Raw genomic sequence first — 24,404 nt, forward strand, 5'->3', positions numbered from 1 at the left:
GGTTTATTTACAGAGACTTGGTGTTTTGCAAATCCTACTGAATGAGGGGAATCAGCTGTGTTTGAGGCCCTGTTTACACCTGGTATTAAGATGCATTTTGGTCGATCGGATCACAAGTGGATGACGATAAATACATGTGTAAACGGGGTGTAAAACGTTTTGAGCTTGTCGACTTTCGATCACTTCCAGAAGTAGTCAAAAACGCATTGAACCGGATTGCTTTCGTAGTGTAGACACTATGTAAACATTATGGGAAGCACGCACTAGCCAGACGGGATTTAAACTTTGTTGGCTAAACAACAACAAAGGTTTGAAGACTAAAAATGTACCAAACACAGTGTTCTCTCACCGTTTCTGATTTCTAACACACACTCACTGTGTTCGGCAGGTCTTGCGACTGTCAGAGCAGAAACGAAAGCTGATGCTCTCTGTATGTTTTCCATCGTCTCCGTCCATGTTCATATGTAAATTGTGCAAGCTTATTTTGTCCATTAGAGCGAAAGATCTAAAAAGAACCCATACATTTACCCGCTCATAGACCCTCCCCTTGAAGAAATCAGGACAGAAGTGGTCAAAAGGTGTAAAAGGGTACGTGTCTACCTCGTCCACTTGTGATCCAATCAACCGAAACGCATCTTAGTACCAGGTGGTAACAGGGCCTTAAAGATGAAATTGTCTCAAGAGAAGGACATAAAGGTGGATAAAGGCAGAGAATGGAAAGGTTTTCTTAACAACAAAAGAGCAAGTTGAGGTGTAGTGGTTAAGGTTCAGCACTGGTGGGTTTATGGTCCCCACAAAGAGCGAGCCATGAGCCACTATTTGAACAATCCACTTAGCCAGCAAGTAAGCAGCCATTTACCACATTGCATCCATTCATACACTTGTAGGATTGTGGGGATGCTTGGCCATAGGGTCCACCTGGGATGAATGTCCTGTCCTTTCGGATTGTGGGGAAACTCACGACAACCCAGGGAGAACATGGAAACTCCATGTTCAGCTGGGGCTCAAACCAGGGTGATTTACTGCACACTTGTAGGGACAGTCTACCTCCTAGAATTAAGTGCTGAGGGACCGACAGCTTGTGTCCTGTTCTTTGGAGCTTTCTGGAACCTTCTACTTTCTGTCCCTGAGCCTTAGTCACCATGGCACACCTAAGTTTGATCCAGGGGGATTGTCTGTAACATGCCTATAGTGGCATTTTATGGTGACATTGTAGGACACTTTCCTTCCTCCAGTCCCTAAATGTCTGTCAGCATCTACTTTCATTATCCAGCAGCACTGTCTGCAGTTGTCTGTTGCCTTAGCAATGTAATTTTGTTACTGTTACTGCTGGTTATTCCTACAATGATCAGAATTGAAATCAGAGCACAGGTTCTCTTGGAGATGGTGCCTGTCTCTTGCAATTTCTTTGTAGCTCATCCGTTACATATTAAGGGCCAGATTAACTAAACAGGGCAAATTAGTGTGAGTTCTGCACGTGATGATCTGACGACGCATGAATTCAAGAACACAGACGCAGCTGGATCATTTCCATAATGACCAACGCAATCTACCAAGAGCAGCGTTGGTTTTAGCAGCGTTGGTTTTAGCATGTGGTTTAAGACATGCTTTTTTGGGTGGTAAATAACTGCGCATATACCAGTAAATTGACTAGCGCAAACCTTAGTAAATCACCTCGCATGATTTAAATACTCTCCTCACATAAATTTTGCGTCTGAAAAAAAAAAAAAAAAAAACAACTCCTACAAATGCATATACAATAAGGTCAGCCACAAAAATAACTGTGTCCACACCTTTTCAGTGCTAATTTTTCACAGCGTGTCTTTAATAAATCCTGACAGTAGTTTTTTAACGCCAAAAGAGGGTTTGCGCTCGCACAGGCTGTTAGTAAATCTGGCCCTAAAGCTCTTGAGCTATTAATAGAAGTGATGGTGTTGGCATGTTTTTTTTGCCCCATGGCTCCCATAGGCGCATTAAACTGGGTTCAATCCGAAGGAGGAGATCCTTGAGTATTAATTTCCTGACTTTGCGAGGAGAGTTCCCCAGAGGTTCTGGATGGAAAATAAGTATGTGCCAATCCTGACAAGATGGAAATTGGGCTAGGTCTTCAAGGGTTTGTTTATTTCAAGAGGCTCTCTGTAATTGTGGTTTTTCTTTGCTGGGTTACGGTGCCTCTGCCATTAGGAAGGCCTTCACCCCTTCCATTCAATCAGAACGACTATAGAGCTGCTTTTGTGACTGATCAGAGCAAAACACTCTTTACTCTTTATGGCTTAAATAAGGACCACAGAAACAGGTCAGTAAAAACTCCTGCTACTGTCAGAAGAGAGATGTGAGCATGCACACTAAATATGTCAGCGAAAAAAAAAAAAAAAAAAAAAGCACATGATTTGATAAATGAGGTCAATGAATAAGCAGAAGAGCATGTTCTGGATAATACCCTGATCAAACCAGCTGAGCTGTGTTTTACAAATCCTGAACATGGGTGTATATGCTGGTTTCGGCTCTTTGAATCTGCAGTTCTGCAGTCACCGATACCATTTTTCCAGAACCAATCCAATCCCGATACCAAAAATGATGAGTATTGGCCGGTACCGATCCCTATCCGATACCAGCACAGTTTTTTTTAGTGTGGAAGTGATAATCACTCTAGCACAAATAGTTTTGCTATTTACTGCACCATGTTATTCTTCTACTTATTTACCTATAGCGGATAATCAATCAGAAGTCTTGCACATTCCCAGAAAACCGCTTACTTCCATGTTGCAAAATAAGGTGGACAGGGACAGAAAGAAGGGTTTTGTTTGTGACTCTTGTCTCTCTAGCTCTATGTGTGGGTTCATGTGTGTGGGATGTTGTAGCATTAGCATGTGTGGGTGATTGTGATTAGCAGTCCACTGACTGACTGTTGCACTGAAATTACTCCATTTCAGACTTGATCTGATCCTGCAGCCCTACAGTTTTGAGATTGACTCATTTATCAGTTTTGAGGTTATGCTACGTCGTTCTTAATTCATGTCAAGAAATTTGTATTTACATAATGCTTTTTATAATATATATTGTTTAAAGACATGCATTAATGTCTTAATGGGCAGCATCGTGGCTCAGTGGGTAGCACTGTCACCTCACAGCAAAAAGTCCCCGGTTCGAGCCCTGGCTGACATTGGTGAATTCTTTGCACGTTTCCCCCACACAGTCCAAAGACATGTACTTTAGTTGGGATTGGACATGCCCAATTGGCTGTAGGTGTCAATGCCTGTGTGTGTGTGAGTCCCAAACCATGGGGAGGTTTGGGGAAAGACCTGGCAACCTACCCCAGAAAACACATTGCCAAGAATATTCATGGACAGTCTTTTGCATATGGCGAGAATACGCCATACCATTGAATCACCAAGAGTCAGATACGACTGAAATGGTAATATAGAAAAATGTCTTATGCCAGGTTCAGACTACACGATATCAGCCTAATTTTGGCATAATCCATTTGACATAGAGTGTTGTGGTGAATCGTAATCGACAATGGGCGTCGGGACGAAGGAATCTATCATTTTATCTTGTATAGTGTGGCATAGTGGATGACAACCAAGGGTGCATCCGTAAAGATTCATGACGTCATGACAGAAAGACTAGCATGTTTAATTTTTTTTCAGTCCTCCATGATGGTTCTGTCACATCTGTGACATTGATCAATAGGAGCACAGAAGCTCTTCCATACACAGCTTTCATACATGGTGAAACGAAAGAGAGACAATGGTATTGGTGCAGCTAGGTGGAATTATGCATTCGTTAGTTCCGCCTTCTCGATGACATCACGCACGTCATTAATAGGGCTGGGTATTGACACAAATTTCAAAATTCGATTCAATTGTGATTCACAAGCTTGCAATTCGATTCGATTTTGATTAAATTCAGTTCGATTCAATATCGATATTGAATCAAATCGAATTAAATCAAAATTGAATCGAATATTTTAGATATATGGGAACAGTACATGGCAAATTTTCAAGGAAAAAAAAACTCTCAACTAATGCTGTAAACTATACATGGGAATCCGTTTTACATTTACTATAATTTTGAAGGTTAAAATGAACTGATTTGTGTACAGACACTTAAATTAGTGGACGTTAAGGAAGTTTTTATAATAATAAAGTTAAAATACTAACTTTACAATTATGTAATTATATTTCTACTCCAGTTCATTTTTTGAAACACATTATTTAAATGGTGGCAGTTATAAAAACTTGACGGATTTATTCAAGCATACATTAATTATTGAAGAACATTAAAAATTATAATGAATATGTAATATGGTGCATATATTTAGCAAAATGCTCCTCTCTAGAGTTCAGTTTTATAGCTAACTAATGAGTTATGGTCACTGAAAATGTTTTTTTCTGAGGTAAATGTGACGTTACGTGACATTTGCTTTCAAGCTGTTTTATTAACGTCTTTCGCGGTTGAAACACTGATTGAGCTATTCCATGAGACAGGATACGGATTTCAGTAAGTTGTACTGTATCTTTCAACATACCTTTGGGTGTTCATTCATGTTTATTTCGCGCTGTAACTGGTATTAGCGGAGGAGATGATCAGTTCACGCGCGCTTCGCGTTGCCGCCTCTCTTGAACTGAGGCGCTACAGCGATCTGTCACGCCACATTAAACAGCACCAAAATGGTTATTTTTTTTATTTCATAATAAAATGGGCAGAATTTGAAATCTGAGACTTTGTTTCATATCAAAAGTAACAAAGTGCAAAGATTATTGTGATTTATTGGATGGGAGGAGCGCTACAATGTTCTATTCATTCATCAACTGAAAACATACTAGATCAATCGATTCTTGGGATTTAAGAATCAATATCGGTTCGTAAAAATCAGAATCAATTAAAATTGAGAAATCAATATTTTTTACCCAGCCCTAGTCATTAAAGACGGCAAGCATTGTTTGGTCAGGAAGCAACGTGTAGTCTGACATGTTTCTTTTCCATGACACATCAAGAATTTAGGAGTCAAAACCGTATAATCTGACACATCGACTGTCGTGACAGACAGAAATATTGTGTAGTCTGAGCCTGGCATTACAGCCCGCAGTGAGCAAGTCAGTGGCAACTGTGGCAAGGAAAAAACTCCACAAGATGTTTAGGCAGTGTCGGGAAAGAACCTGTGTGGGGAGGAGCCCATCCTACTCTGGCATTGCAGTGAATTCATGTTCTTCATGTGGGTTTCTCGAGAAAGGCAAACACTGAGCTCTCTCTTCACCTCGTTTCATTGCTCATTGCTGGAGGAAGCAGAACTTTGATGTCTCTGTGTTTGTCACTTGCAAGATTTTGAGGGGTTTTCCTTCAACTGCGTCAGTACAGTAGAGCTGCAACATGTGCGGTTCACCATATCTTTCCCTCAGACTCTCAGAACTTACAAGGGTTTTTACATTGTTAAATAAAGAGTTTCTTTTCAAATCAACCTTTAGAGATCTAAATTCATTTTGAGCAGTATTTGTGTCTCATGTTTTTCTACATAAATGGTGATAGTGTTTTAGGGTCATAAACTTTCCTTTTGATGATGAGAAAATAGGCAAAATTCCAATGGGGTTTTTAGTGTAAAACTTTATCACATGGAAATACTTGGTTCCCAAAATCTGTATGTTTTGTCTCTGTTTCAGTAGTTGAATTAATACAGAAAATCTAGTTGAATTAATGTAGTAATCTAGTTTAAAGCACTACATTCTACACATTTGTAGCTCTTAGTTTTCCCCTGAAATCTACTTGTGTTATATAATGTAAAGTGTATAATGCGGTCTCAACCATGACCAGGATTGAGAGCCACTGTTTTAGGTAAATATATGTAAATATCTGTTATGATTTACTAACCTCCACATATTGGCTAAGTTCACACTGTCATTCATCCAGGAGGGTTTAGCTACTGAATGCTCAATAGGTGGTGATAATGTGGGCGGCCATGTGTTAATCAGCTCACGGTTGTGACTTAAACTATACAGCTTACTTTTATTAAATAATCTTAGTGGACTGGGGACTTAATGAAACTGAGTTTTGAATGTTACAGTAGAAAAATATTCAATTTCACTGAATGAACCATTTAATTTCAAGAGTATGTGTATATTTCAGAGGGATTATCTGTTGTGAGGTGATGAGTGGTTGTTCTCGGCACCCTCACAGATGGGGTTTGAAACTGTGATGGGTTGCCATGGCTACAGGAGGATGCTGTGAGTGAGATCTCACAGTCACATGGTGAATGAAAGTTTGTGCCGGTGATTGAGGCGTCTGGCTATAGAGCAGCAAAGCCCATTTCTGTGATGCTGAAGGCTAGTTTGTCGGTCTACTGTGACTCAAAAGGGTTTTGATTGATTTGTGCATTGTCTTTTGGACCATTTTGAGCCTCTTGAGGACATCTGCAAGTATTTACGGATCTTTTTACTTCCTTGTGCCATTGTGCTTGGTGTCTTTTGCACGTTTGGAGCACTTTTACTCTTGATCTTAATACAATATTATAGTGCATTATTGAATTGTGACAAGGAAACCAGGCCTGGTTGTCTATTTCTTTTCAGTAATCTGTTGATGGTTGATGTGTGTATGCTTGTAAAGTGGCTACTGGGTAATATTATGTCCTATCGATTATGTTCACAGTCCTTTTGTTCACTAATCTTTAGTCATTTCATCTCTGTTGTAATATTTTATCACTAAAAAAATTGCAGAGCAAATTTTATACTGTATATAATATAAATATAACATTTCTTCTTTGGTTTAAAGTAAGCCTATAGGTCACTGGCTGGGGAAAAAACTAAGAATAAACAACCAAAAAATAAAAACATGTTTTTTTTTTTTTTTTATCTCGTTCTCAGTGCCTGACGACCTCACGCCTGAGGAGCAAAAAGAACTGGAAAACATCCGCCGGCGAAAGCAGGAGCTGATGGACGACATTCAGGTAATGAAGAACTGCCATGAATTATGAACTTCAACTCAATATTCATAAGTCAGTCACACTTTATATTATATTATATTATATTACAATATCACACTTGAATTTGAATGGCTTATTCATTATTATTATTAATAATCTACAGTTAGTATATAACAATTTCAAAATGTATTTAAAAAGACAGTTTTAATCTGTGCATTTAATCACTTTGTGTGAAGCACTTTGTAAAAATATAAAATATAATAGCAATATTTGTGGTATAATTTAGAATCTGACCACTAATTCACTAAGTATGAACACGGTTAGTCCAAAAAGGAAATGACTCAAGCTGACAGGAACAGGGTGGAATTGTTTAGTAAAGGACACTCATGCATGAGCCAAACACTGATCACTTTCAGCTTTACTACTATAACACAGTCAAATGGATTTGATCGGTCATGGCGCTGACCTCCAGTATACTATAAACTTACTTAAAATTCCTTTAGTGGGGAATGTATACGTTTACATTGTTAACAAATTTAAGAAAGCTTCCCTCCCATTTTCAAACCCAATTTCTGCATGTTGAGGTCTTCTGACAGAAGTGGTTCTGTTCTTGAGACAGTTTTCCTTTGGGAGGACGAACGTCTGAGGAATGTGGGTTTGCTCTGGTTTTGGGAAAACAAAAACAGCCTTTTGTTTGCTAGTGAATTACAAACTGAAAAAAACCCTTGAGCTTGACAAAGACTTGAGAGTGAATTTCACCACCATACAGTTGGTGATGGAACAGTAAAATGAATATGAGGAGGGAAATCTCTTCATCGTGTGACTTCAGGACCAGCCCGGCTCCAGACCGTCACTAAACTCTTGGCAGAAGAGACAGGCCTGTGTCCTAACCCCATTAATCTCTCCAAAGACATGGTAAAATAATCCAATTTTCACGTCTCTAGTCTTTACTTTGGAGCCGTTCTCCAATTGCCCTCTTTTAATGTCATGTATATCAAAGAGAGCAGTCTAGAGCAAATGATTCATCTGCTGGAATTAGATTTGAGCCGTTAATGTCAGGCCTCGGTGAGGTAGGACAGGACACGTGCAGAGAGTGCCACGATACTTGTAGTAGACCTTGGGTCTTTCTCATAACTAAAAAGAGAGAGAGAGAGATTATCCTACTGTACATAAAACATTCACTACTAGTCTTAAGAGATATAACCAGTTTAGATCTCAAGCTGACTAGTTGAAGACATCACTGTAGCTTTACCCATTAATAGACACGGTACTTCCTTGAATATAAATTCCAGCACAGCGCTACACCAACCATAATGAAATGACCCTTCACAAAAGATGATGCTTTACTATGAACTCTGTTAGAGAGCTACACGGCAGTTTATCTGTTCAATAAAATAACCTTACTCAACTGTTGAGTAATAAAAACATAATTTCTGTGTCGCTTTTACAACATTTTAAATCACTCAGTTCTCGTCATTTGCATTAAGCCAAGCTAATGTTGATTCTTGTTTTATTACGAGCTCTGTCGCGTTCTTTTTGCCAGCATACTCACTTCTGTTTGGCGTTTGTTTAAAACTGGAGGTTTGAGTTTTAGCTGCTCCATTTCAACCTTTCTAACTATCTTTTGCCACTCCCACACCAAACAATCGTCAAAGTAGCCAGAGCAGCTTTTCTCTATTTAAGAATATGACGAGACACTCATGGGAGAGAGAGGCATCTACGCAATTTCCCACGAAAACCATCCCGACAGATCTAAGATATTAAAACGTATAACAGGCTTAAACTATGGTAAGACAAATACACATTTTGGAAGAAAGATTGATGATGTAGTGACTATTGGAGAAGCCTGCCTTGAATGGCTGGTTTTGTTGCAGTATTTTGCTTTCATCAAAGACAGAAAATTACTTGCTGCTGAAAAATTCCGTTTTAGGACACTGTTTCTTGTTTGGGTTACTGTTTCAGTCGCAACACAAATCCAGACAGATGTCTTTATTTTTGTTTCATTTCTCATTCATATCCACCACTATGGTGTGACGTTATTATCTCTGGATCTTGTTGGATTTAAACCATCTTATGTCCTCTCACCACAGCGTCTGAAGGATGAGATAGCTGAAGTGACCAGTGAGATTGAAAACCTGGGTTCCACCGAGGAGAGGTGAGTGGACGTCCCCTCACAGACTACACATACGCACTTCATTTTCACTGATGTGTCACTTTATGAGTCATGTGTGAGGTCAACTCTGCCTAGCACCTCAGCATCTAGCTACACAATCTACTTGAACGTCAACTCATCCCATTTTATTGGAATCTGTTAAACTATTCAAGTAAATTCAAGTCACAGTAGGGAATTTCCAGAGAACTGGCTGAGGAAACATTGTTAGCACATTTTAGTAAGTGTTGCAGAGATTGTAGAGATTCTAAAATGAATCTGGTATTTAAAAAAACAAAATGGAACTCGTTCAAAATTGTGATTCCCAATCCCATTTGGATTCCACAAGACCTCTTTATTCAATGTAGTAGATGTTTCACTTTTGGATCCATCAGCCAGAGATTATGAAGGACGTCAGTATATGAAATAAACCCTGATGACATCTTTTGTAAAAGGGTATAAACATCAGGAATTCTGTTTATAAACTACTGATCATCATTATTTCCCCTGCAGGAAAAACATGCAGAGGAACAAACAAGTGGCAATGGGCCGCAAGAAATTCAACATGGACCCCAAAAAGGTGATTAGGCAGTCTATTAAAGCATATTCACTGACAGAACTCTATGTGTATCATTTGTCTTAGAGGCTAAACACCTTGAATATGTGTGTTTGCAGGGGATCCAGTTCCTCATTGAAAATGACCTTCTGAAGAACACCAGTGAAGACATTGCACGGTTCCTCTACAAGGGTGAAGGTCTTAACAAGACTGCAATAGGAGACTACCTAGGAGAGAGGTGTGTGTGTGTGTGGTTATTAGTACACATCCGCTGGGCCAGATAAAGGGCCGTTCACACTGACACAGGTGCTCCAGACTGATTGCATGTTCTACAAATAGTGCCATCAGCACATGATTTGGTGGCACCACTTGTGGCGATGGGGTCACAGGCCTTTAAAATAGTGTTTGTCAATAATGTAGTGATGCACAAAGCATTGCTTGCACAGAAGTCACTTTCAAACCAAGCAGCTTTCTGTTGGTCAACGTGACGAATTTGCATGAAAAACATGAACACGATGTGAAATGTGTGGAGAAATGTTTCGCCATTATGGGGAAATTCCAAATTGCATGGATTTTGCCAAGCATTGGTAATTGTAACCGCACTTTTAGAATCCAAAAGTGTCTCAAAAGTTTATATGTTGTTCTATTGCTTTGGTGTTGCATATTTGCATTATTTAAATACTATCTAATTAAAATGTGAATCAATAAAAATTATAAATTGCCCATTGTATTGGAATCACCAAAATGCATATCACATAATAATTCGACTTCAGAGGATGGAAGCAGCATTAGATTCCTTAATCCACTATCAGTAGAAACATTAGCTTAACCTAATATCTGGTGTTTCTGCTAAATTCTTGGAAACCAGTGTCATATTCCCACTGTGATTTGCTGAGAGACAGGAAAATGTGGATTGTTCTGTAAATCCCATCTGCATCTGCCTTTGATTACCCTTTTATCCTGACTCTAAGCTCATTAGACTCTTCATATTTAAGGAATGTTGACTCAAACAGGACTGAAATTCAGACATTCAAAGAGGCATGTTATTCTAGTTCACTGGGCAACACCTAGTGACTTGGTTGCATCTGCGCAAGAATTCCTTTTTTACCCCTCTCGGTCATCCTGGATTTCGTTGCCTCCGCCTACTTGCTTTCTGTTCTTCCTCGGTCTGGGTGTGGCTGCTGAAACAGTCAGGAAATAGAGAGCAGAGCTGTCGACAACAGCAGATCAGATTGTATCTCTGAGCACTTCAGCTCCTCTGTTAGGGAGGGGGTCTGCAGTGCTTTGTCCCATGAGTGGACTGTCACCAGATCACCGGGAAAGGGTGTAGAGAGGACGAGATCGCCCTCATCCCCATGAGGGATATCACATCCTCCGCTTGCAGAGGTTGAATGTCATTGTTTCGAAAAATGATGCAGTACTGAATGATCTCATATCCACTTTGTATTGAGTAAGTCTTGAAGAGGCCACACCAGTGACAAATATATATATATATCCACACATAAGTGACAAATTAGCTCATCCTCATTACATGTAAAAGAGCAGTAATTATTCAAAAATGTACCACAACTATGATGATAATGGCACAGAGAAACTATATCATTGGAATCACTTTTTTTGGAATACATTCTGTTTTAAATATCTTCACTATTTAAAGTATTTAAAGTGACAGACATCAAAACTGCAGTGCTGTCTTATAATAAACAGAACTTCTTGAATGCTATAGTTATCTTTATTGTTATCGTTCTTGGTGTGAAAGGCCCTTAAAGGTGCAGTAAGTGATTTCTGAGTATCATTGTTGAGTACTATTGATATTTAAAATCAACCCACACAAACACACCTCCCTTCATTGCAAAAAATTAACATACAGTACACAAGAGTATATACAAGTAAGAGTTTGTCGTTATTTGCCAGAAGCAAACACTCAAAACAACGAAACGCAGAAACAACGCAACCTTGGCGTCATTTTCAGGCCTTCCCGCTCTCTAATGTCTCTCCAGCACTGGAAAGCTTTTCTAATATTAACGCGGGTCCTAAAATTCTTGCCTGATCCCTTCTCTTTCAAGTGATATTCCTCTGAGTGTTTCTTTTTTGTAATGTCTCTCAGCCATCTCCCTTTCTACAGTCCTTCTTCAAATCTCCCTCTTGCTCTTTCTCTCTCCACCGCCATTATGTATGGACACGCCCCCTACTGCTAATTGAATCACTCTCTCTCCTCCCCCATCAAGACTACAAGTGTTGTGCTGCTCAGTCCGATCCACTTTCAACAGCGTTTCTCAGAAATCGCTTACTGCACCTTTAAGTGTACTTTAAGATGCTTTGGATGAAAGTGTCTGCTGCATGATACTTACCATTTCTATTTTCACATTGTTCAACAGGGATGACTTCAATATCCAGGTCCTTCATGCTTTTGTGGAGCTGCATGAGTTCACAGATTTGAACCTGGTTCAGGCTCTCAGGTAAAAGTTGTAGTTGTGACTGTGTAAATAATTATAATATTTAATAATAGTATACTGTGCACAGTATGGAAAGTTGTATTTGAAATTTACAAAATACCTACTACATTTGCCATAGTGTTCAGTATACAACCAACACAAACTGCATTGGGTACAATATCCCACAATGCAGTGTGCTCAACTTGACCTTTCATTTCCAGTGTAATGTGTGATATCAGCTGTGATTTGAAATATACTTCTTTACTTATTGTTTGGCCAGACCACCAAGTTTGCAACATACAGTAATGGCAACAGTATAGCATACTGCTGTTTTAAAAATTAAAAATGTTTTTTAAATATACCAATATACCATATATGACTAATGATGGTACAAAACATTGGCATTTCATTGTAAACATAACCAATGTCATTTACCAGAAAATTTTAATGTAATTTAATCTTATTGGTTGGTGTTCAGGTTCCTTGATTCAGATGCACACACTCATATGCACCTCTCTTTGAATGTCCTGGTGTAGCGCGTATGTTAAATATCATTATGATGTTCATCTCCACACAGGCAGTTTCTCTGGAGTTTCAGACTTCCTGGTGAGGCACAAAAGATTGACAGAATGATGGAGGCGTTTGCCCAGCGCTACTGCCAATGCAACCCGGGAGTCTTTCAGTCCACAGGTGGGTCTACTTTACATTGTAGTCTGTGTTCAGTGTTCAAATGTGCATTTATAACATTTCCAAGAAACATGAACCGTTTTACCAATACTGCTTTCCCTAGTAATGCAGACACTTAAACGATGCATTTAACATAAAATAAATGTAATTTACCAGTAGCCTATATTTACAACAAAGTTAAATGAAAATGTCCAGGCAAATGGCATCAAAACTTTGTGTAAATGCTATCATATATGTAAAAATCCCGCACACATGTATTCACACCTAATGATTGTCTTGCTAACATACACACCCTTTAAGTTCTCTCTTTGTCCATTTTGCTGTAGATGTATTAGACTGTCTTACTTCCTGGATGTTCTTGTCATGATCCACAGTCCTCCTCATTAGCATTCATCCACATTATAAGCATGAAATATTTAAATAGCCAGTGTACCTTTTTTAAAATGAGTGTTTGAAAATGCTATGATCAGATGCTGAATGTCAGTGTGGATGGTTGTAACAAACAGCGTTTTTTTTGCAGACACATGCTATATTTTGTCCTTCGCCATCATCATGTTGAACACCAGCCTTCACAACCCAAACGTCAAGGACAAGCCCACAGTAGAGCGTTTCATCTCCATGAACAGAGGCATTAATGAGGGAGGAGACCTGCCAGAGGACCTGCTCAGGGTTTGTCTCCTCTCACTTCTTATGTCTGTAGATGGATTTATTATAGTGTTGTGTTTGTATTATTGATGTAGCACTGTATGTTATCTTTGTTCCTTATCCCGGACGAGCCCCCAGTTGATGACCTAGACCCAGGTTCCTCATTCCTGGTCCTGGAGAGCCACTTTCCAGCAGGGTTTAGTTTCAAGTCTAATTAAATGCACCAGGATCAACTAAACACAGTTTTTGGAATTACTTAAAATACAAACAAACATGCCCCTCCCTTCATTGCTCCACCCCCAAAATGCACACATGCAATGCAACAGTGGATGTCTCTTTATCATAGCTGAAGTGAAGCAAAATAATGCTTCATTAAAAAAAAAAAAAAAAAGATATGACGAATGAGTGACATAGAAGAACAAAAAATGAATGTACAGTACATGAGTATATACAAACAATGACACTTAAAACTGTCCTGTTACTATAGCTAACATTTCAACAACAGCATATCTTGGTTCTGTGAAACATAGCAAGACCAGTGTTACTCACAAATAAACAATGCAACCTCGGCATTCGCAGGTCTCTCCAGCACTGGAAAGCTTTTCTAATATTGACAGAATATCCTAAAGCTCTTGCCTGAGCATAACCCTTCATTTTCCAGTGATATTCCTCTGGCCTTTTCTGTTTTGTCATTTCTTTTGTCATCATGTGTGGACAGACTGACTACAAGTGTGTTGTGCTGCTCATTCCGATCCACTTTCATCAGCGTTTCTCAAAAATCGCTTACTTTAAGAAAATTATTCTGAGATTTACACCGTAACAGTTTGATATTCAAAGGGTTATATTAGCCTTCATTTTCTAATTCGTCTTTCTCTCATCTTTCTTTATTCGCCCGTCTGGTATCATTGAGGACGTAAATGAAAATAAATTATATGATTAAATTACTAAAATGCAGAGTAATAAATGAGAAGAACGAGCAGAACAGAATAGCAGGAAATGGAAAAAAAACATGTTCACAATAGAGCTTTAATTACTATGTTTACAGGAATAGTCCAGTAGCGATGTGGAGATTGTGTAGATTGTAAATGCTTCTTCAGAAGACTATGGTACTTGATATTTAATGTGCATTCAAACATGGTTGATGAATGTTTCTAACATGATATTTGAAATTATAAAAATGTAATCACTGAATATGGGTTAACAAATAATAATTTGACTGTGTATACATACTGTATATGGGCAGAAATTGGGAAATAGTAAGTAGCCCATGGCTGCACATACTTTCTAGACTAGAGGATATTGCCCAACAGTTCTGAATGAATTTTTTGCATGCACTGTGTATTGCATTCTGTCTCTCCTTATAAGGATATTTGAGGCCGTTTGTAGGTGGAGTGCGTGTGTTCGTTCGTCTTTTGAGCTTCATGGTCTTTTGCTTTGACTCATGCAGAACCTATATGACAGCATCAAGAATGAGCCCTTCAAAATCCCTGAGGATGACGGCAATGACTTGACGCACACTTTCTTCAACCCGGACAGAGAGGGCTGGCTACTCAAACTGGGTGAGTGGGACTACATGAGTAAACGGCTGACTTGAGACTCATGTCTCACTTTAGTGATGATCGCACTGCTCTACACCTACATTTGAATAAGAGATGTCCTGTCCAAACACATGCTCTGAGAGTGAGATTCAATGCTTACACACATGCACACTCACTTCTAGCTCATCCGATGATCCTCACAACACTTCCGTACGTATACAGTAGCACATCTTTCCCTCTGTTTTCTTGATGGATCACTATCTCCTCTCACATCATAATCACACTTTATTATCACAATAAATCAGCTGCACGACTTTGAACACATCATTTTAATCAGGTTAGATGTTGGGAATCAACATCCCAAGCTGTCACTGTCATGAGAGGTCTAAGAGAAACTGCACATAAGATGGACACTCTCTCTATATATAATGTATTATAAATCTTTTCATAACTTTATTCGTAATAGTTTCCCTTTGTAATCTGCAATATTTTCAAAAACAGTTTTCAGGAATTTCTGTATAATGCATTATAATACTTAATATTCATGGTTACACCATTAGTGAGTATAATGCATTATAACATCTTGAATTATAATTAATTATATTCATTAAAGGTATATCCATGAATACTGTACAATGCTGATGTTTCTATGTTTATGCGACAGGTTGCTACATTGTTTGCAGCTGTAAACTTCCTACGGTTATTTGAATTATTCGGGTTCACACATGAAACGATTTATTGAAGATAAACTGACTTTTACCACAAGTCTTATTGCTTTGATAACTTTTCTTAAAAATATTCATGAGAATAAAGGTCCGTTCACACCAATAACAATAACGATAAAGATATATTTCTAAAAATCGTTCTAAATATAAAAGAATAGCAGAGTACACGATAGCGATATAGAGGAACAATATCGTTGGAATCACTTTCAGAACGATTTATTTCCAGCTTGAACGACAAAACACTGACAGCCAATCAGAATCCATTCTAATTTAAGGGCTCGCGCTTTTAAAATGCAGAGAAGTTAATCACCGAGGTCTAGAAAAAGCCACCACTGTTTGACAAGTCAAACCCCCTTTTCAAGGATACTTTAAAGAAAATGGATATATGGAAAACAATCGGTCATACCCTTGGAATAAATGGTGAGAAGTATTAACGATGAGATCATTATGCCAGGTTAGTAAACAGTGTAGCATAAAATTACCTCAGGTATCCACCGCTAGTTTCGCTTGCTTCCTTTGAAGTTGCAGTGAAAAAGACTAGGCATTTTTTTTTTTTTTTTATTACACTATATTGACTTCATCAGCTAAATTCACTGTTAGATTAGATCGATTACACTAGCTATTCACTTGAAACAGCATGCTGAGGAAATCAGCTGGTTAAAGTCGTGTAAATACAACAAGAACAGCAAAAATGTTCAAAAACATGTTGTACGCACTTTGAAACCGCAGCGCGTTAGCTTAGAATAAACAGACCATTATTGTTCGTTGGTGTGGATGCAAATACATTATTATAGTTATCTTTATAGTTATCGTTCTTGGTGTGAACGGGCCTTAAGGTGTCTTATGAATGTAATATAATGAATAAAGTTTGCCTTAGAGCATTATCGAGGCTTCATAGAAAGAGTTACCAAACCCATGTCATGTCAGCTAATGATTTATGTTGGGAATTTTCATTGGGAATACTATGAACATTGAATAAAAATACAATATTTAACTTGAATATTTGTCGACCAAAGGTAAAGAAGTTCAAATTCAGCTAAATGTTTACAGTGTTCCTCCCATCTTATAATTAAGTTAAATTAAAATATAATTGACACAAATATGACTAATATGACAAATATGTACATCTGTAATGATTGGAGTGGAATGGATTTGCAATATAAGTATCATAACAAAGTAAGTTCTTTATTGTTGTACTTCATGCTTATTATTATAGACCAGGCCTAAAAGGGTCTGAAAAGAGACATTTTCCTTTTCCGCATAAATGGACAGGAAGTGAATTGAATTAAATGATTGTGAATTGAATGTCTGCTGATTCTAGTGTACACTTGTACTTTCATCCCCTGTTTTATTTTTGGAGCGGTCCTCTGTAATTCACAGTACTTTTTTTGATCAGAGGCAGCGTGTGGGGAGTATGATTTCCTATTTAATTTAATTATTTTTGTTTCCTTTTCTTCCTCGTTTGTTTGTTTGTTCCCATGATTTTGGCTGTTGTCTTTCCCTCAGGAGGTATGTACACCTGCTCTTCCCAAACAATCGCTCATCTCTCCGCTCTCAGGTGCTTTTGGTGATCAGCCTTGCTTCCTGTCCCTTGTTTCTGTTATTAGCCACTGTAGGTTCATTATTTTTCCATGGGGTTCGTCTTTCCATGAGTTTACTCTAGTTTTTACATGTTCCTTCATTTGTTTGTCTGATGGCTCGTTTTATCCATCGAATCAGCGATTTGTCCACGTGCCGCCCTGTCTCTGTATGGTGGCGGGTGCTTGGTTTTTGATTTTGTGACCACTGTTTTGAAGAGCACCTCTCTCTGTTTGCTGTGGTGTTCGAAACGTTCTCTCTCTGTGTCATTTCCACTTTGGGAGCTGCAGTATTTTCTGATTCCTCTCAGTCTGAATGGAGCCCAACAAACACCAATGAAAACAGCAACAGAAGAAGATTAAACATATAAGATTAAAGGATAGTTCACCCAAAAATTAAAAATCTGTCATTGTTTCCTCACCCTTGCATCTTTCCAAACTCATATGACTTTCTCCTGTGGAACAGCATCTGTCCTTATTCAGATTCACTGTAAGTAGGGGTGGGTGATATTTTGGATATCATGCATTTTTAAGTCTTTCCTATTTAAACATTCAAGCTATTTTAAACCATTCAGGCACATTAAGCCATGAAAGAGAAATCAATTTGGTACTCGTATGTTGTCAGTTTGTTTGCTTCTTATCGTTCTTGAACGACAGATACACACAAACAAACTTATTTCAAAAAATGCCCGCCATATTGAGTATCCTTGTAAATGCAGTCAGTTATTTCTTGAATAAACTTAAGCATATATTGTCAATATATTACATCTGTGCATTCGGTCTTAAAGTGACAGCAGCCTAATAAACCTGCTGCCATCTATGTTAATCAAACATAGTTCTTAAAGGGATAGTTCACCAAAAAATGACAATGATCCCATGATTTACTCACCTTCAAGCCATCCTAGGTGTGTATGACTAGGTGTGTATGATCTTTTTTCAGATGAACACAATCAGAGTTACATTAAAAAAAATATCCTGGCTCTTCCAAGCTTTATAATAGGAGTGAATAGCACTCGAGATTTTGAAGCCCTAAAAAAGTGCATCCATCTATCATAAAAGTAATCATAAAAGTAATATTAGTGAATTGGTGTTGAGAATTATGAAATTTTGATGTCACAACTTTATTTCGAGCAAAATAAATATCTTGATGTATATTGTTATAGTGAAATAAAATTACTAATATCGTAATATAGGTTTTTGGTCATTTCGCCCACCCCGTTTGTATGGAAAAGAGCAGCTTGGACTTTCTTCAAAATGTCCTCTTTTATGTTCTATGGAACAAGGAAGTCATATCTTTTTGGGACAGAATGATGACAGAATTTTCATTTCTCTGTGAACTCTTCCTTTAAAAATGATATTCAATCATTTTACTGCTAATGGTTGAATGTCTGGAGTGAACATTCAAGTGGTGTTTGATCTGTTTAGACTGAGTCAGAAAACTGCATCTGGACCAAAGACTGCTATTCTTCATGCTGTACGAAAAATTATTGGTGTGTGTATATATATATATATATATATGTGTGATGCTGGACTGCAGCGCTGAGGAAAGAGTGTGTGTGTGTGTGTGTGTGTGTGTGTGTGTGTGTGTGTGTGTGTGTGTGGTCAGATTGGACTCACCACTAGGATGCTGGGTGAGGGTGGGTTTCAACTGATGTATAAAACATCACTAAGGCTGATACCAAAATAAAACCATATCTAAAGTGTTCCATTTACATGAGAATTAGCATATGCATCAGCATACATATAAAACATTCAGTCACACTTTAGATTAGGGTCCAATTCTCACTATTAACTATGACTCTTCCCTCAGTAAACTCCTAATTACTGCTTATTAATAGTTAGTAAGTTAGTTGTTAAGTTTAGGTATGGGGTTGGATTAGGGATGTAAACTAAGGTCATGCAGAATAAGGCATTAATATGTGCTTTGTAAGAACTAATAAACATCCAATATCCTAATAATATGCATGCTAATAAGCAACTAGTTAATAGTGAGAAAAGTGTTGTGTTACCAAAAATTCTAAAAAAGAAAAGAAAAATATTCTAAAGACGTGGAATTGCTGTAGCTTCCTGTTGTCTCATCAGAGATGTGACTAGGAAGGCCCATCCATCACCCAGCCCCGTATCAGTGTCAGTCTGCCCAGCACGGCCTCCTCACTTCCCTCTCCACAAATCTCCTCCCTCTGAGAGACATTTCTGGATGGGGCTTCTGCTCTGCGACCGCACCTGGAGTGATCATTAATCACGGCCGATAACTCAGCCAATCAGCTTGCTCAGAAATTCTCACCTGCTGTAGTGCTCTGATCCGTGTTTGTTTTGTTTGTCGCTCATGCCAGTACTCGAATACAATGACAGTCTGTAGTGCAGGAGGATCAGGATCATTTCCTGTTCAGCAGAAAAGCTTTAGGGTGGTTGACATGCCCTGCTTGTGTGCAGTGCCGTATCATCTAAAACTAATTTAAATAACATTAGGCCTGTCACGATCATAAATTTTGCATTTTTTATATTTTACTTGGAAACTATTAAAGGGATAGTTCACTCAAAAATGAAAATTTTATGTTTATCTGCTTACCCCCAGGGCATCGAAGATTTAGGTGACTTTGTTTCTTCAGTAGAACACAAATAATGATTTTTAACTCCAACCGTTGCCGTCTGTCAGTCGTATAATGCATGTCAATGGGAACTCCATCTATAAGAGTCAAAAAAACATGCACAGACAAATCCAAATTAAACCCTGCGGCTCGTGACGAAACGATCGGTTTGTGCGAGAAACCGAACAATATTTATATCATTTTTCACTTCTAAAACACCACTATTCAGACCTCACCAACCGGATACGCAAGGTAGTTGGACATAGTGGTGTTTTAGAGGTGGTAAATTATATAAATACTGTTCGGTTTCACACAAAAACCGATCCTTTCGTCACGAGCCGCAGGGTTTAATTTGGATTTGTCTGTGCATGTTTTTTTGACTCTTATAGATGGAGTTCCCATTGACATGCATTATATGACTGACAGACTGCAACGGTTGGAGTTAAAAATCATTATTTGTGTTCTACTGAAGAAACAAAGTCACCTACATCTTGGATACCCTGGGGGTAAGCAGATAAACATCAAATTTTCATTTTTGGGTAAACTATCCCTTTAAATATGCACATATGACTTTCTTTACTGCTCTTTTTTTAATATAATATAATATAATATAATATAATATAATAAACAGTCAAAAGTTTGGAATAATTAAGATTTTTAAAAATGTTTTTAAATGAAGTCTCAAATTTTCACCAAGGCTGCATTTATTTGATCAAAAAATACAGTAAAAATTGTATAAGTATTTTCTATATGAATATATTTTAAAATCTAATTTGTTACTGTGTTGGCAAAGCTAAATTTTCAGCAGCCAGTCACATAATATTTTCAATATTTTCATTTAAATTTAAATTATTTGAATTGAAAATGTGACTGAAATTTAAACTGCACAGTTATCTCAACTAATTGCGATTATATGAAATAACCGCAATCCTACAACTAATCAATAATCGCGACAGGCCTAAACAGCATTTTGCTAATTATTTCATAGCAATTATGCATGCAGATTTTATAAGCTCATATTCGTTGAGAGACTTCATTGGATATTTGTACAGCACTTTTGCAAATTAATTTAATAAATAAAAATACACTGCAAAATCAGCTATAATTAAAGTGAAAAGGAAATGCTGAATAAATGGAAATATATTTTCCCTTGTATATTCTTTTTTTTTTATTAATATTGATTAATAAATTATAAAAAAATGTCTACTGACATGTTATGCATCAACTACCATGACACACAGTTAGTTAAAAGTGTTTTTGGTTGCACTATACTGTCTATTCATTTTAAAGGCATCTCCTTTGTCACTGTGATCAGGTTTCCCTGTAGAGGAAACGAGAGTGGCAGAGGTCAGAGGTCAATCCTCGGATCACTGAGCGCAGTCCCTATAAAGAGGGCCATGGGAAAATGAGCGAAGAATGTGAGCTCAACCTAATATCAGAATCTGTCAGAGCAGATTACTAACACAGTCTGTTATTAAATCAGGTGGTTAACTTCATTATAGAGCACTGAAGTGATGATGTATTTTTGTAGTCCAACCCATAAGTTTTAACATCATAGCTAGATACGGATAGAATAGTGCTCTGTTTAAACACATTGTACATTGTGCTGGTCTTTTAGGAAGTAAAGGGATCTTTTCAGTTGGGTTAAGAGGAATGACAACTATTGGGTGATGTCTAATAGTTGTGGAGGTTCATTGATGGAGTGGTTTGAGCATGGTGTGCTGCTGGTAAGGAATGCTGTGCTTGGGCCTTATTGGACACATGGAGTGGCTGTAGAAGAGCTCTCATTGTCTGTTCATCTGTCTGTCTGTCTGCTCTTCTGCCGCTCAAATCTTCAGCTGCACGGATCTGTGGCATCTGGCGTCTCGTTGCGCGGAAGGCTAACGCTCATCTTTTGTTCCTCAGGGGGACGCGTCAAAACCTGGAAAAGACGGTGGTTCATCCTCACAGATAACTGCCTTTACTACTTTGAGTACACTACTGTAAGTACTGAAAAAACGTCATGCTACAGTAGGTGATGTGGATTTATTTAGTGAAGACCTAAGTGTATATATAATATGGAAGCTTGTTTCCACCACTGAATAAGAATAAAAAGATAATTGTGAGTTAACATCTCACAATTCTAACTTTTTTTCTCAGAATTGCAAGATATAAAATTGTAATTTTGAGTTATGTCGGAATTGTGAGATATAAAATCACAATTATGAGAAATAAAGTCAGAATTTCGAGTTATAATGTCAGAATTGCGAGATGTAAACTCAAAATTTCTTGCAATTCTGACCTTTTTTCTCGCAACTGCAAGTTTATATCTCCCAATTCTGACTTCTTTTCTCAGAATTGCAAGAAATAAACTCGCAATTGCAAGAAAAAAAGGTGTCTATTTCTTGTAATTTCTTGCAAAATTCCAATTGAGGAAAAACTTTTTTCTCAGAATTGCGGTTTACATCACACAATTCTGACTTTATATCTTACAATTCTGACTTTATAACTGGCAATTGTGACTTTATATCTTGCAGTTCTGAGAATAGTAGTCAGAATTGTGAGATATAAACTCGCAAGTACCTTTTTTTTTTTTTTTTTTTTAGTGGCGGAAATAAGCTTACTTTTTTTTTTTTTTCAAGAAATTATGATAAACAGTAACTAATGTGTCTCTTTTTATGTAGGATAAAGAACCAAGAGGCATCATCCCTCTGGAAAACCTCAGCATTCGTGAAGTGGAGGACAAGAAGCCGGTAAAACATCTTTTTCAGCAGTTTAAACTCCAGAGGCAGAATCTTTTCCTGATTATCTAGGGACAATTTAGCTTTCCTATGATCTAGTGTGTGGAGGAGTTGATTTGCAGAATCTGTCCCTATGATTGCACAATGATCTTTTACCATGAGAGAATTCAACACTTGGGCTGCATCCCAATAACATATCCATACTATGGTGTGCAAGGAGTAGTGCATCCCAAATCATATTATATTGAGAATAGGGTGCAGGTATTTGGATGTAGAGACACATTGTAAAAATTTCACAGTGACTTATTTCACACTTAAAACAGTGACTTACACACTTGAATGCGTAGTGTAAGTATGGTGATGCAGCCTCAGAATTCACTGTCAAACACACTCTGTCTCCTCCTGGTGGTCAGACGTGTGATCATCTTCATGTGTTTGCTTCTCAGCACTGCTTTGAGCTCTTCATCCCTGACAATAAGGACCAGGTGATCAAGGCATGTAAGACAGAGGCGGACGGACGGGTCGTCGAAGGGAACCACACCTTCTACCGCATCTCTGCTCCCACTGCCGAGGAGAAAGACGAATGGATGAACAGCATTAAGTGAGTGTTGATTAAAGGGAAATTTTGGTTAATATACAGCCATTTATGCTTATTTTCTGTAGTCTGTAGTACATGGGTTGAGTTTAATCCAGAATATTTCAGATCATTGTTAAATATCCCTGTTTTATTACACAGCTCACTGGAGTCTCTTGTTTCTGATTGGTCAATTGCAACATTGTGGAGTCAAATATTTTTCTAGTATATCATGGGCTTTCGCAACGGGTAGTTCTAGGAACTAGACACCAGGGTGGTTCCCCAAGAACTATAGTTCCAGTAGGACCGTTTTCCTGGTTGCATTCGCACTACCAGTAGGAACTATTCAGTGACGTATACTGCGCTTGTTGTTGTGACTTTTATTTTGACGACGCAGCGAACCTTTATTTTGACTGAGCTGAGAACACCAGAGCCTGAGCACACAGCGCTCCCATTCTCCTTCTTCATTAGTTTATGATTTGTTTAACAGCCTGTCTAATATGTAGACAGATAGAACAGTTGCTGAGAAAGAAGACAGTATATGAAAAACAGTATATTAGTGTTTGTCGTGTGGTTGATTTCCAATGTTACTAGATTAGCGGAAATACACAATCATGTTTTGCTTGGTCCCCTCAAAGTTATGTTTGATTTTCTGCTTAACTCGAGGTCCATATATCATTGTTTTCCATGTTCGTAGAGTTATTTTGTGGAGTAAATATATAGGCTATAAACTGTGTGTGTACTCTGGGTGCCGGTGTTTTGCGTGTGTTCGGCCAATCAACATACACTTTACGTCACTGATAGTTCCTACAGTGCTGGTTTAGACCCTACTCTGAAGTAGGAGCTAATTTAGTTCCCCTAAAAGCAGTAAAATCTAGAAGTAAAATCGTTCCTAGTTCCTGCATTGCGAACATGGCAAAATTCGGGTGCTTTCGCCAATAGTTCTAGGAACTATGAAAAGGTTCCTCTGGTGCGAAAGCCCCTAATGACACAAAACTGTACTATTGATTATTGTACTATTCAAGCAGTTTCCTATATAGCTGTGCTAGTTTCATATGTCTCATTTTAGTTCACACTCTTTCTTCTGATATTAGACAATATTTAATATCCATTTAAGTTGTGAAATTTAAGTTTATTTTGTAACAATGACCATCTGACTGTACATTATTCTGTACTTTACATGAACTATACATCATGCTTTATTTTAAGGCATCTATTTCTATAGCGCTTTATACAACTCAGCTCAGTTTAAGCTTTGTTCTTATCCAATAGTGTCAGTGCAGTCAAATCAATA

At 37.9% G+C, this 24,404-nt stretch overlaps 1 protein-coding gene across 6 annotated transcripts in view; it reads left to right on the forward strand.

Annotated features, from left to right (window-relative positions):
* cyth1a (cytohesin 1a) overlaps window positions 1–24,404 on the forward strand; it is a 63,823-nt gene that overhangs the window by 37,501 nt on the left and 1,918 nt on the right. For 4 of the 6 annotated variants that reach the window (XM_051886049.1, XM_051886048.1, XM_051886050.1 and 1 more), the window contains exons 2-12: window positions 6,858–6,940; window positions 9,007–9,071; window positions 9,579–9,645; window positions 9,741–9,859; window positions 12,000–12,080; window positions 12,634–12,746; window positions 13,264–13,412; window positions 14,836–14,948; window positions 21,720–21,798; window positions 22,480–22,548; window positions 22,983–23,137. In XM_051886049.1, the coding sequence (XP_051742009.1) occupies window positions 6,858–6,940; window positions 9,007–9,071; window positions 9,579–9,645; window positions 9,741–9,859; window positions 12,000–12,080; window positions 12,634–12,746; window positions 13,264–13,412; window positions 14,836–14,948; window positions 21,720–21,798; window positions 22,480–22,548; window positions 22,983–23,137 (1,093 nt within the window). Of the gene's footprint in view, window positions 1–6,857; window positions 6,941–9,006; window positions 9,072–9,578; window positions 9,646–9,740; window positions 9,860–11,999; window positions 12,081–12,633; window positions 12,747–13,263; window positions 13,413–14,835; window positions 14,949–17,157; window positions 17,161–21,719; window positions 21,799–22,479; window positions 22,549–22,982; window positions 23,138–24,404 lie in introns of all 6 variants that reach the window. The other 2 variants (XM_051886047.1, XM_051886046.1) reach the window with 2 other exon arrangements.

Source organism: Ctenopharyngodon idella, chromosome 3 (genome assembly GCF_019924925.1).
Source record: "Ctenopharyngodon idella isolate HZGC_01 chromosome 3, HZGC01, whole genome shotgun sequence".
Taxonomy (NCBI): domain Eukaryota; kingdom Metazoa; phylum Chordata; class Actinopteri; order Cypriniformes; family Xenocyprididae; genus Ctenopharyngodon; species Ctenopharyngodon idella.